Here is a 13,289-nt window from a genome sequence, read left to right on the forward strand (position 1 = left end):
AGGGGGTAGGGCAGGCTCTCTCTACTTTCTGCTCAATTTTTCTATAAATCTAAAACTGTTCTTAAAAAAATAAAGTATTAATTTAAAACGAAGAAAGCATAGGCTTTGAAATCTGGCTAAAAGAAAACAAATCCAAAAAAGCGTCAGAGGCTTCCTGGAAAGGAATAAGAGCCTAAAACAATATAGATTTATTTTGAAGAAAAAAGGCAGCCTTTTCTTACAAATCTAGTTTGAATATAGCATAGATCAAAGATCCAAGAGAAATCATTAGCTTTCCACAGCTATTCTGTACCTCAAAAATCTCTTCTCAGAGTAAAGGATTTGAGAAGCTGGCAAGAAGTATTTTCAATCAATCATAAGATCAGTTGTAAAGCATTGATCCTTTTCCACATGCATATCAAAGCATAGTTTTCACAGGCCAGGTCAAAGGAGAGATCTTCCAGGGTCAATCAAAACTAGGTTTTAAATTCTACTGCAATTCCCCTGGAGTCTGACGGATGAACAAGTCCACTTAACTTTCCTGAGGTTCAGATTCAATCATCTATAAATGGAGAGAATACTTACTCAATACAATCCAGTCTATAAATGGAGAGAATACAAATCATGGAGTATTTTAGAATACCAAAGAGATCTGGTGTTCCATGAGTTGCACATACTATTATAATTAATGGTAAGAATGTCACAGAGGTTATTACTATTATTATCATTAAGCACTGGGCATTGTGCTAAGAGCTTGTAGCATTATCTCATTTAATCTTTCCAACAGTAGGCATTCCTAGCTCCGTGTGAGAACAGGTTCAGTGACTTACCCAAGATCACACAGCTGATAAATAGGTGAAATTAGAACCTGAACACAGCTGGCTTCCACAATGCTGTCAAGTGCCTGTTCATAGAATGCCCAAATCAGTACAAGGAGTCTGCTTTATAAGTAAAATCTTTACTCTTTATTCCACACTTACATTGCTAAATTATGTCAGGCTTTTCTCTATCAGCGGGCTTACTTTGGTGTTAATACGTGGGTAGGGTACAAAGAGGCTTTCACTGGAAGGCAATGAAGATAGATTAGACGGTTGTTTTCTCCTAAGATCCAGAAGGAATCAATCAACCCTTGGTTCTTCCTATGTTGTCTCAAAAAGAAAATGAAAGATAAGGGAAGTCCCTTGCTTTTGATACAAAAGTCGGTCTGGTTCCTAATACTTGTCCTAAAAAGCCCATTGTTAAGGTAAGAATAATTAAACCAAATCTTTCACTCTATTATTCTCTTATTTCTATATTCCCTTTGAAATTATTTAAGTAGGATAATTTCAAGGCAGAAAGCATTGGGTGATGGGGATTTGCAAAACAGCTATAGTTGATATTTTACATTATTCTTACAGAAATAATTCACCTTCTCAATTTCCTTTTCATTCTAAAGTGTGTTTCCCAAAACTGTAATTCTTGATGAATCCACAAAATCTTATTAGAAAGCCTTCTGCTTTATCATGGACTATCTACTTTGGCCAACCCTGTTACTCACTGTGAGCAAACCATTCCCAAGTTCCACTTGAGCTGTGTAGACACAGGAATGTGTGTATAACTCTGGCATCACATATACACACGCATATGCAGTAGCTTTCCTAGTTTTTTGGGGTGTGCTTTATTTATTCGCCCCGAAAAAGGAATTGAATTTCCCAGAACATTAAAAGAACTGCAGAGCTCCAAATCAAGGGCTTAAATATTGGGGTCTTCACAGAGCTACTCCAAACTTTCTGCCCTTTAAATTTAAAAAAAAAAGGAAGACAAAGAAGGAGGAGAAGAAAGCAGGCAAAACCCTTAATCCCATAGTTAACTCTGATACGCTCTAAAAAGCGAGTCAAGTAGAAAATGTAACAGGAACATTAAAAACTAAAAAAGTCTAACATGAGACAAGAACAAGGGGCCACCTTATGCTGCGGCCAGCCGAGGAATTCAAACATTTCGTCAGCAGGATTCCAGCCAACCTTCACACGCACTTTTATAAAGCTGGCCCAGGCTCTCCAGAGCAAGATGTGGCTGTGCAGTCTTCTTGCCTCTTAGCTACTTCACAGGAGCTGGCAAGGTGGTCATCAGACTTGCCCAGGAGCCATGGCAAAGAATGGACTTGTAATTTACCTCCTGGTTATCACCTTACTCCTGGACCAGACCACCAGCCACACATCCAAATTTAAAGCCAGGAAGCACAGCAAACGCCGAGTGAAAGGTAACGGGGCTTTTCAGCCCAGCAAAATTCGGCTTGCCCAGTGTGGGGAGGGACTGGGCAATGTTCATTTCCCAACTTCTCCAGGAGAACTATCTCTGGTGATAGTACCATGCCACCGTGCGGATATGGCAACCCAGGGGACAGAGTGGCCTTTTAATTCTCTGGAACAGTTTGATATTTAAAGGAATCATGTGGCAGGCCTTTTTCTTAATAGAAAATGGTTTTGTATTGCATAGCCTTTGTCAAGTAAGCTTTGCCACGCAGAATGCTCTTCAGAGGGATATGTAGATATCCTGGATATGTGGATATCTGGTTTTTATGAGCAAGGGATCAAGTGGAATAGACTGATAATTAAAATATACTGTTTCATTTCTATACATAGTATAGCTGTTCAAATATATTTCTAAGATAACTATAATCTTATTAAATGTGTAGTCAAAGATATAGACCATTTTGTCACTGGTTATCATGTAGGTGTATTTTCACACTTCTGACAATATAAGGACAGTCTATACTGCATGTTTAAGCTTTTTCATGTCGGAGAGAAACTGAACCTCTTTTTAAACTTAAAAATATTTCAACATGCAAAGTTACATAGTGTTCGAAAACATTTTAATGCAATACTGAATCTCTAAGCAATCCTCAAATCTGAGTGGGTTGAACTGGGTTAACAGACAAAAAAAGGAAAAAACAGGGGTACCTGGGTGGCTCGGTCAGTTAAACAACCAACTCTTGGTTTTGGCTCAGGTCATGATCCCAGGGTCTTGAGATCGAGCCCTGTGGGCTCCATGCTCAGCAGGGAGTCAGCTTGGGGATTCTCTCTCCCTCTGCCCCTTCCCCTGCCCACTCTCTCTCCTTCAAATAAATAAGTATATCTTTAAGGGGGGGCACCTGGGTGGCTCAGGGGTTGAGCGTCTGCCTTTGACTCAGGCTTTGATCCCGGGGTCCTGGGACTGAGTCCCATATTGGGTTTTCCGCAGGGAGCCTGCTTCTCCCTCTGCCTATGTCTCTGCCTCTCTCTGTGTCTCTCATGAATCAGTAAATAAAATCTTTTTAAAAAAAAAAAGAGAGAGAAAAAAAGAAAAAAACAAACCTTGCAAAGAACAAAGATGATAGCAATTTATTTGGAATATGCTGAAACCATAGCAAGAGGGAAAAAGCATCAAGAGAGACAGAGTGATGTTTTATCTTATCCTCTGAGTCATTTTCATTTTCTTACCAGAGTATTTCAAGGTCAATATATATGATACTATTTCCTTATCAATTTTATTTCATTAGTAATAAAACATATAAAACATACCAACAAAGTGCAAGCCTGGACTTGACACAGTGTGGACGGCTGGTGGGTAAAAAGGAGGCTTCTCTTGGTGTGTCATGTTTTGAATATAATGAAGTGCCCTGAAAAGGGGGCATTTATTTCTATGATTTAGATCTGATGCGAAGTTTCTTCAGTGGCATCTTTTCCTTTATAAAATATTAAACATTCGCGTTACCTCTTTTAAATAGAAGATTAAAATACTTCTTGTGAGTGATAAACTATATTGGTGAAGATGAGGGCAGGGAAGATACCGTGTGATGTGGTCTATTTTTACTGCTAGCATTTCTTCAGCTCTGGGAGGTAGAGGCAAAGCGGTGACCACCCAGTAGGGATGTGGGGAGGGATGTGAAGAGGAGATGTGTGTATGCTGTGGGCATGTTTCTGAAGTCATTCAGTTCAGGTCACCAAGAGCTCCCCAACGCCACCCCCAACCACACGCAAGTGTGCACACATGCTTTTCCCTTTTTGCTTTTTAGCTGACGGGGCATACCTCTTCAACATCATCCTCCCAAGGGAATTTCTGTGAGTCTCCGCTATTAGGTCCAAGAAAGTAGATTCTACAGCTGTAAGGGAAGCAATAAGCCTAAACTTACCAAACGCTTCTCTCCCCACTAACGCACACGCTTTTAAAACATTTTAAGCACCTGAGAATTTATGAAATCAAAAGTGAAAGCCAAAAAAAAAAAAAGTGAAAGCCATTTTTTCTCTCCCAGCCCTCTTCACAAAATTACTCACTATTACCTATTGGGAAATAATATTCCCAGAGTTTTTCTAATGCACAATTAAAACCTGTTTTTAACCGAATAAGAATTGGCTATTCATTTATCTCATCTATTGAATCTTGGATAACTATCAGTGTAAGGGATATATCAGTCCTTTTAATGACCCTATGATATTCCACTGCATAGATGTGTCATGATTCATGTTATCTATTCTCTCTTGATGAACTTCTGTGTGGCTTCTAATCTATCTTTTTTGATCCAATGCCTCAGTGAACTGCTTTGTGTACCTATACTGACCCCATACGAGGAAGGGTGTTATGATACACCTCTAGAAAACTGCATGTTCAACACATTTTCCAACTGTTTCCCAAAATAATAGCATCAACCCACGTTGCTCCCATCTTCAGCGTATGAGAGTGACCATTCCCACATACCTTGACAACTTAACATTGAATCATCAGCTTAAGCTCTGTCAAGGTAACCAAAAAACAAAATATCTCTCTTAATTTGTATTTCTTTAATTGCTAAAAAGGTTGACACTTCTTTGGTTGTCAATGAGGTTGAAGGTATATTTCATATGTCTACTGGTGATTTTCCAGGAATTTTTTTGTATTTCTATACTGAAACTACTTTTGGAGAAAAACAATAATAAAATGAAAGGGAGTTTTTTGGTCTTTTACTCAAAATGTTAATTGGGTGACTTAGCTCAAAAACAAAATTTCCCTGGCCTTTAATTCATAGGTCTCAACAAACTACGTGTTGCACAAATGAATACAATTTAATTTTTACATTGAAGTAGTTATTCCCTGTATTCATTGTAGACAAAGCACATCCACATTTGTCACAAAGGTTAGAAGCAGAAGCCAAGCCACCTGGATAATGATTTCCATAATGATCTCCCAGGAGCCTAATATTATTCATGTCTTCATGGTAATTACAATACTTACAGCTTCCCTGTAGAGGCCGCATATTTATACAGAATGGAGCAGGAAGCTGAGAGGGAAGGGGGATGACATTGGTATGGCTGACAACTTGAAACTTGGAAGCAAGTCTTTAGTGGTCTTTGTGAACCAGGCCTCCAACAGTTGATGGTTTTCCATTCTGAATGTGCCCTTATATTTATTCTGGGTTGAATGGTCTCTTTGAGGAAATTCTTGGGTTATTATATTTCTGAGCTGAGCTATTGGATGCTTTCAAAATTGGGGTGACGGGCACTGGGTGTTATTCTGTATGTTAGTAAATTGAACACCAATAAAAAATAAATTAAAAAAAAAAAACAAAATTGATGTGCATTATCAAGTGAAACAAGAGGTGGGGTCCACCCCTGGATACAGCAGAAGGCATTCCTAACCCAATGTGGAAACACCTGGCTTGCAAATCACATGTTTAAGAGGATGATGAATCAACATCTGTGGATTTAGTATCGTGCTGAAAAATCCAGAGCAGAACACAGATTCCCCATAAGGCAAATAGATAATGAGGCAGATGGGGACAAACCATACCAAACTTTAAGCATCTTCTCTGTCCAAGGCCATGTGCTTGGGATCAGGCAATTACTTTGCAGGAGCAGATCAGAAGGATATGAAAGCACAGAATTGGAGTAAAAGAGATTCAAATCCCGACCACACCTTATGAGCTGGCGGGCCTAAGGCAGGTTAATTCAGCTTCCTGTGCCTCTATTTCTTCTATGAACTGAGGATAGTGAGAGTGTCTATTTCACAGGAATATTGAAAGAATTAAGCCCCTACTACACAGTGCATGATGGCTTTTAATATTTTTTGTCATTTATTATGGTTTATTATAATTCTTGCCTTTGAAGAGTTCAAACTGTCAATTTCTAAAACAGTCCCCATCAGTCCTAGAATCTTGTTTATTCATTCAACTATGAACAGCTATTATACATCAAGCATTGTGTTAATCATCAGGAGCACTATGGACAGTAAGACACATCGAATTAAGTAAAAATAATTATAGAGAAAAGTTCTCCCAAGAAAAGTAAAGGCTCAAAGGAAGAGATCAGTCAGACAGATGCTAATATAGAGACAATCACCATAGAAGAGTTTTAGAAAAGATATTTCAGCTCAGTGAGGAGATGGACAAGAACTGGAGCAAGAGTGTTCCAGGCAGGAGGAACCCAAAAGAGTGGATCCCAAGATGACATACCTCGCTCTAAGATGCTCTGAAAGTCAACAAGTCTGATGCCTGATAGGGGGAGAGTCCCACAAAATGGGGCTGGAGAGGTATAGCAGCCCTGTCTCAGAGAAGGACCATTTAGTACAATTACCACGACCAACTTCTTATGAATCTTCTTGACCAACTTACTTTCATGCATTAATTTCCATGTACACTTGGCCCAGTTTCATGAAAACCACCCTCACCTTAGATTGTCAGCTTAGATTCTGGGTTCCAAAACTTTATTTTATTTTTATCTTATTTTAATCATGCTTTCCATTCCTCCTACCCTACCCCACCCTAAAATATCCCCAGAAAAGGATGGAGACCTGAAGACTCAAGTTGAAAAGCTCTGGAGAGAAGTCAATGCCCTGAAGGAAATGCAAGCCCTACAGACAGGTAAGACCCAACGTATCAGGACTTTGTCTCAAAAGACAGAGGAAAAGAAATCATGATTTTCCAGCAATTCAAACTATACCCACAATACATGTCAAGTTCTAAGTGACACTCTTTAAAAGAGACATTTTCAAACCGAGGATACCTGGGTTGCCCAGTTGGTTAAGAACCTGACCCTTGGTTTCGGCTCAGGTCATGAGCTCACAGTCATGACATCCGCATTGGGCTCCACACTCAGTCAGCAGAGTATGCACAAGGTTTTCTCTCTTCCTTTCCCTCTGCCCCTCCCCACCTCAAACAAACAAACAAACAAACAAACAAACGAATGAATCTTTACAAAAAGAGAGAGATTGACAAGCCAGAGAGGTATCCAGGAGAAAGGATCCAAAAGCTGGGGAGACAATTGTTTTGGGAAATCAGCTTGATTTTCCACTCCCTTCTCCTATATATAGGTGGTATAGAAATAAAAATAGGCATCTGAATAATGCATTTTAAAAGTTTGTCCATAACTCTTCTCTAATAGTCAATGAAACAGAATTGAAGCAAATATTCATTGGTGAAGATACTTAGCATTCATTAGATGTTTACTAAGTGCCCACTGGGAGATCTGCTGAGGTTCAACTAAACACGGGATCACAGGACTCAGTCTGACCACATGGAGGACCAGATGCAAATGGAAAGCCATTGGTTAGAAGCACAGCTTGGCATTCCTCTTTACAAAGGAGTAGAGCTCCCAACAGCCTATGCAGCTATACACCTGTCTTCCAGGAGTTACCCTCCTTGGCTCCCACGGGCTAAGGAAAAGAGAGCCACACTGGGTGGGTTCAAGAATAGCCCTTGCTCACAAGAGTTATACCTCCAGGATCCAACACCTCACATAGCAACTCCAAAAGCAGAACTTCAAGGGTCCTGCGAGAGACCTGTCCAATTATAAGAGTTACTGCTTTTAGGGAAGACTAAAGTTATGGCTTTCCATCAAGGATTTATAACTCCCAGGCCAGCTTTGTGTTACCAGTTCAAGGTCATTTTTACCACAAGCAACTTTGCCTAGTCATACTGGTGACATATTCCATTTATCAGGTTTCCAGGAAGAGAATACAAAAGCCAAAGGAAGATTAAATGCCCATGAGGAAGGCAAAAGAGTTTTATTAATGCCTTGCCCACAGCTGGGCACTTTAAATACATTACAAACATTAAAACATTAGTCCTCCAACAATTTATGAGATAGGTACCATTATGATTATCCTCATTTTATAGATGAGAAAACGGAGGCATAAATAAATAAGTATTTTCTCCAACAATTACACACCTAGTAAATGTCAGAGTCTGGTTCTCCAGACTTTGCCCTAAAACTATCTTTATGTTTGATTTATCCTGAATAACCTAAACAATATTACCAGGGCTGAGTTACCTGCATAATAAAACCACTTTCTTTCCATATGTCAATTCAGACTCTTGTTTTTGTTTGTTTTCTTAAATAATTATGAAATACTAATACTTTAGTTCCAAAAGTTCCAAAGAAAGCAGCATACAATAGAGCTACACAAAGAAACAAGCATGTGTATATCAAAGCAGCATGAAACTAAAAATGCCTTGAGGGTGGGACAGACCTGAGTTCATGTAGTTATGATCTTATATGCTACATAAGTTGCATTTTTACACACAAAGTCGTTATAAGTAACAACTTCTATTAGGCCTCAATATCCTGATATGTAAAGGTGGGAGAAATAAAATCTCACTTTATGGGATTATTGTGATTATTACATTAGTTCATTATTATAAAGTGCTTGGCACAAGGTCTGACACATACAAAATCTCCAATAAATGTTAATTTATAATTATGATCACACATCACTATAATTAATAGTAATATTAACTACTATTTTCCAAGTCCAATCCTGGATGTATAATACTAAAAAAACATTAATATACCAAATTTCACATCTTTACAGTCTGTCTCCGAGGCACAAAAGTTCACAAGAAATGCTACCTTGCTTCAGAAGGTTTGAAGCACTTCCATGAAGCCAATGAAGACTGCATCTCCAAGGGAGGAACCTTGGTTATCCCCAGAAACTCTGACGAAATCAATGCCCTCCGAGACTATGGTAAAAGAAGCCTGCCAGGTGTCAATGACTTTTGGCTGGGCATCAATGACATGGTCACAGAGGGCAAGTTTGTTGATGTCCATGGAGTCACCATCTCCTTCCTCAACTGGGACCACGCACAGCCTAATGGCGGTAAGCGTGAAAACTGTGCCCTGTTCTCCCAGTCAGCTCAGGGCAAATGGAGTGATGAGGTCTGTCGTAGCACCAAGAGGTACATATGTGAATTTATTATCCCTTAATAGACCCTTCTCAAAAATGCAAGATTGATCACGATTTACAGGCTGATGGTTCACAAGAGTAAGTCAGAATTGTCACATGGGCTTCTTTTGTGTCCACAGGTAAACACGAGTCAGCCAATTTTGCTACCACATTTCACTGTGATTTTGCTCTCTTTGGAGTATAGGAGGTCAGAAATAATGATCCAGCTATGTGCACAATGTTAATGTGGCTTCTGCAAAATGGGCTATCTAATCCTTCCCACTTTCCTAGGCCCTCTCCTTTGTACAGAAACCAGGTCTGTTAAAAACACAACAGCTACCTGGAAGATTTTCTCTTGGAAGTTTATATTTGATTGATGAGCATTCTCTAAATCAGAAATTCTGGGAGCAATATAACCTAGAAACCTCTTAGTCTGATGCCCAATCTGTTCCAACCCAGTCATAGCATTTTGCTAGCCTATAAACCTTTCTGAGTCGTTGCATCCCCTGGTGGGACCTGCATCCTGTCTGCCACATCAGAACATGGATATCTCAGAAATGTTCTGATTTAACTTTGTTTTCTTCATGACCCTCTTCCTCCACCATATACACACCCTGATTTTGAAAATGCCCGGTCCAGTCCTGAAAGGGAATGATAAAACAGGATATTTGGTCAATTTGTAGTCCCAGAATTACATTACTATTTCTGACTTGAATAGGTAACACTAAGGCAAACTGTATGGGAAAATAAAGTAGGAAAAAAATATGTTTACTTTTCCCTTGCTTTAGTATCCTTATCCTCCTAGATGAAATTGAGGGTTGATATTATATATGTCAGTTTCCTTTACATACTTTATGTACTTATATATGTGTAAACAAGCATATATTGAAGTCTATTAGGGGCAATCTACCTTTGGAGGTTGAACATTGGATTTAAATAATATTATTTTGGAGTCATACATCTATGCAATATTTTATTCTGTCAAATGCTATTTCCATTAAATAGTTTAACTAGATTGTATAAAATAACTTTATTGCCTAACATGAAATTACAAAGCTTAGGCATAGGGGAAATGGGCTTTTTAGAAGCCAGGAATTCTAAGTATATTCTGTTCTTCAAATAAATGTCATTTTCTTCTTTAAATATTGAATATGTTTTATGAACAATATCTTTCTTTGCAAACTCGAATTACATGTGCTTGGAATTAAGTTTTAGTTTTTTTCACTGCACAATAATAAAGCCTGAGTTCTGATCGACGTGGATGTATTTGGATGTTGATTAGTTATTCAAACTATGTTAGTTTATATCAAACTTGGCACAATTTGAGGGGAGGAAATACCCTAGATCTGATCGAACTGGTGATTTAGATATCTTAGGAGAATAATTTTATGTGACAATAAAGAGGTAGTCTGAAGAGAGGAGGAGAATATTAAAAAGAAAGTTGTACCTACAGTTGTTTTTGGTAGGCCCTGACCCATCCCCTATTCCAACACAGAATTCCCCACAAAGATTATGACAATAATGAAATTAATAGACATTGATGGTAGTAAAATCTCATCATACTCCAGGTATTGTGCCAAATTTTATATAATTCTCATTAATCTCTATAACAAACCTGGGTATTAGGCTCTAGAATTATTTCATTTCATAGAAAGAAGAACAAACTGAGAAAAGAGAGATACTAACTTGTCCCACATCACACTCCAGGAAGTAGTGGAATTGTGTCCAGAACCCAAAAAGTTGACTCAGATCCTACTTCTTTGGCAACTATGGAAGAACTGTGACAATGTCAAGGCTGTTCAAGTAGGCAATGGAAGTGGACTCTAATCCATTCTCCCAGTTTCTGTCAGTTGGGATAACATTTTGGGCAAACAGCTGACCTTGCTAAGGCATTCAGTCTGAGGTTGTTTCAAAAGGGTAAATAAAGACAACCAGGGTTCATACAAGTCTGTGTCAGAGTTTGGGTCTCCAGGAGATGGGGCATATAGCTAAGATGATCCTTCTTCCGAGTACTCCAACCAGAAAGATCAAAATAAGCTTAATTCAAAAGAACAGATGAAGGTTAGTGAGGGGAAATCACGAGATTAGCATGAGGAAGAGCAGATGGATGGGAGACAGAGCAAACTGGAAAGAGTAGATTAAGAAATTATCTGGTTTGCCCAGAGCCGAACTCATGACCTCGACTTTATTATTTGGCCAACAAATTATCCAAAAACCATACCCACAAGATTCAATAACCTAGATTTCCCTTTAGTCTATTTTGCCTTTTGGATACTATTTTGCAAACAATTGATCTTCAGGCAAGATTAATAAATAGGTCTTAACTCTTAGGTCAATTTTTCTTTTTTTTTTTAAGATTTTATTTATTTATTCATGAGAGACACAGAGAGAGGCAGAGACATAGGCAGAGGGAGAAGCAGGCTCCATGCAGGGAGCTCAATGTGGGACTCAATCCCAGGACCGTGGGCTCATGCCCTGAACCAAAGGCAGGTGCTCAACTACTGAGCCACCCAGGTGTCCCATCTTAGGCCAATTTTTCTGTCTCCATGAAAGTTACCAGACTAGGCACAGAATGTAGACAAACATCCTGAAGCTTGGTGGAAATAGTGCCCTAAGCAATTAGTAATGTCTCTCACAAGCTCATGGTACGAGAACATCAACATTTACCAACATTGTCATCCCTAGGGTAAACACTTGGCTTCCTGAACATATCAATTATAAGCCAAGCCCAATGGTTAAAGTCCTACAAGCCTTCCAGGAAGCTGATTTTAATCTATAGAGCAGTGCTTCTCAAACTTTCTTGTGCTTACAAATCATCTGGGAAACTTGTTAAATTGCAGATCCTGAGGGTCTGGGCTGAGGCCCTAGATTCTGGATTTCTAAAAGCTTACAGTTGAAACCAAGAGTACGAGATCACACACCATGATCTGAGAGCAAGAGCCTAAAGCTTTAGTTACTTGCCCAGAGACAGTCTCAGATGGACTCCTGCAAGTTTACTTTTCTTTAACTCAAATGTCAAAGGTAAGACCTGCAGTTCATCTGAATGAAGAATAATACTGAGAGCAATTTTTCTACCTACCACAGATGCCGCTATCCATATCATTAAATGAGGTACAAGGTAAAAATCAATTAGTTAAAGGAAATATCAATAAGAGAGGCTGGAATTCATGATGTGAAGGAAGACTTACTGCAATGATCAATGATTTCTTTCTCTTCCCTAGCACTGCTGAATAGCATTTCTTAAACTAAAAATAAAGAGAATTATAGTCTTTCCTGCTTTCAGAGTAGTGAAACCTAATCATATTCTCACCAAATAAAACACATGTAATGAATGAAGAAGCCTACAAATTCAGCTAGTCAATTAGCTCATTTAATCTAATGTCAGAAATTCAGAGGATAGCTACTAACTATAAAGTACTTCGCTAGGTAATATTGGAGAGACAGAAAAGTGAATTATGGTTCCTAAACTCAAGGATATAACAACATGGCACATAGGAAGAGAGCAAGACTGACTACTCATTGGAGTCTAAGAAGAAAATATTAGTACCTCTATTTATATATGGAAGTAAGTGGACTATAGTTTACTACTATGTAGTTTTGCCTAAATTGAACACCATAAAATGGTCGGTGATTTAAATAAGTTTTTGCACAGAAACACCAAATTGAATTTATGCTAATGATGAAAAACAAAAACAAAAACAAAAACACATGCACACATATGAGCAAGCACAGCTGACAATTCTACTCCTAGTGTGATTGGTTCAAAGAAGCATACAGAGCCCCAGCAAAGCAATTAGAATCTTTTCCAGGGGCTGCCCTCTGACATGGGGGCAATGAAACTCTTTCTGTTGGAAATGTTAAATTGGGGCAAAGTCAATTTAGGGCTTCTGGCAGGACTCTTCCCTTCCAGTTGGATGCAACATGCAGAATGAAGGAAAGCAAAGATAAGCAGTAATGAGAAATGATGAGAAGGGGAAGAGTAGAGGAAACAAGCGCATGAAGGTGTGTATGTTCACACAGTGAGGACTTTGTCATTTCTAAAGTCCTGGTTTCTGCTTCTGTAAATTCTATGAGCTATTTCAATCCCTTCAAGCTACACAAGACAAGTTATCTTTTCCATTTGGGCTAGTTTTTATTGCCATATCAGCCAGGATAGGCTA

At 38.7% G+C, this 13,289-nt stretch overlaps 1 protein-coding gene across 1 annotated transcript; it reads left to right on the forward strand.

Annotated features, from left to right (window-relative positions):
* Positions 1-1,979: 1,979 nt before the first annotated feature.
* CLEC3A (C-type lectin domain family 3 member A) lies at positions 1,980-10,385 on the forward strand. The gene is made up of 3 exons (XM_077883527.1): positions 1,980-2,218; positions 6,746-6,829; positions 8,779-10,385. Exons 1-3 carry the CDS (start codon positions 2,104-2,106, stop codon positions 9,168-9,170), a joined length of 591 nt encoding a protein of 196 aa, XP_077739653.1. The 5' UTR covers positions 1,980-2,103; the 3' UTR covers positions 9,171-10,385.
* The last annotated feature ends 2,904 nt before the right edge of the window (positions 10,386-13,289 follow it).

This window comes from Canis aureus, chromosome 3 (genome assembly GCF_053574225.1).
Source record: "Canis aureus isolate CA01 chromosome 3, VMU_Caureus_v.1.0, whole genome shotgun sequence".
Lineage (NCBI taxonomy): Eukaryota > Metazoa > Chordata > Mammalia > Carnivora > Canidae > Canis > Canis aureus.

Coding starts and splice junctions, on each gene's coding strand:
- CLEC3A (XM_077883527.1), top strand. CDS start 2,104: ATGGCAAAGAATGGACTTGTAATTTACCTCCTGGTTATCACCTTACTC. Junction 2,219..6,745: donor CAGCAAACGCCGAGTGAAAG/GTAACGGGGCTT, acceptor AAATATCCCCAG/AAAAGGATGGAGACCTGAAG. Junction 6,830..8,778: donor AATGCAAGCCCTACAGACAG/GTAAGACCCAAC, acceptor ACATCTTTACAG/TCTGTCTCCGAGGCACAAAA.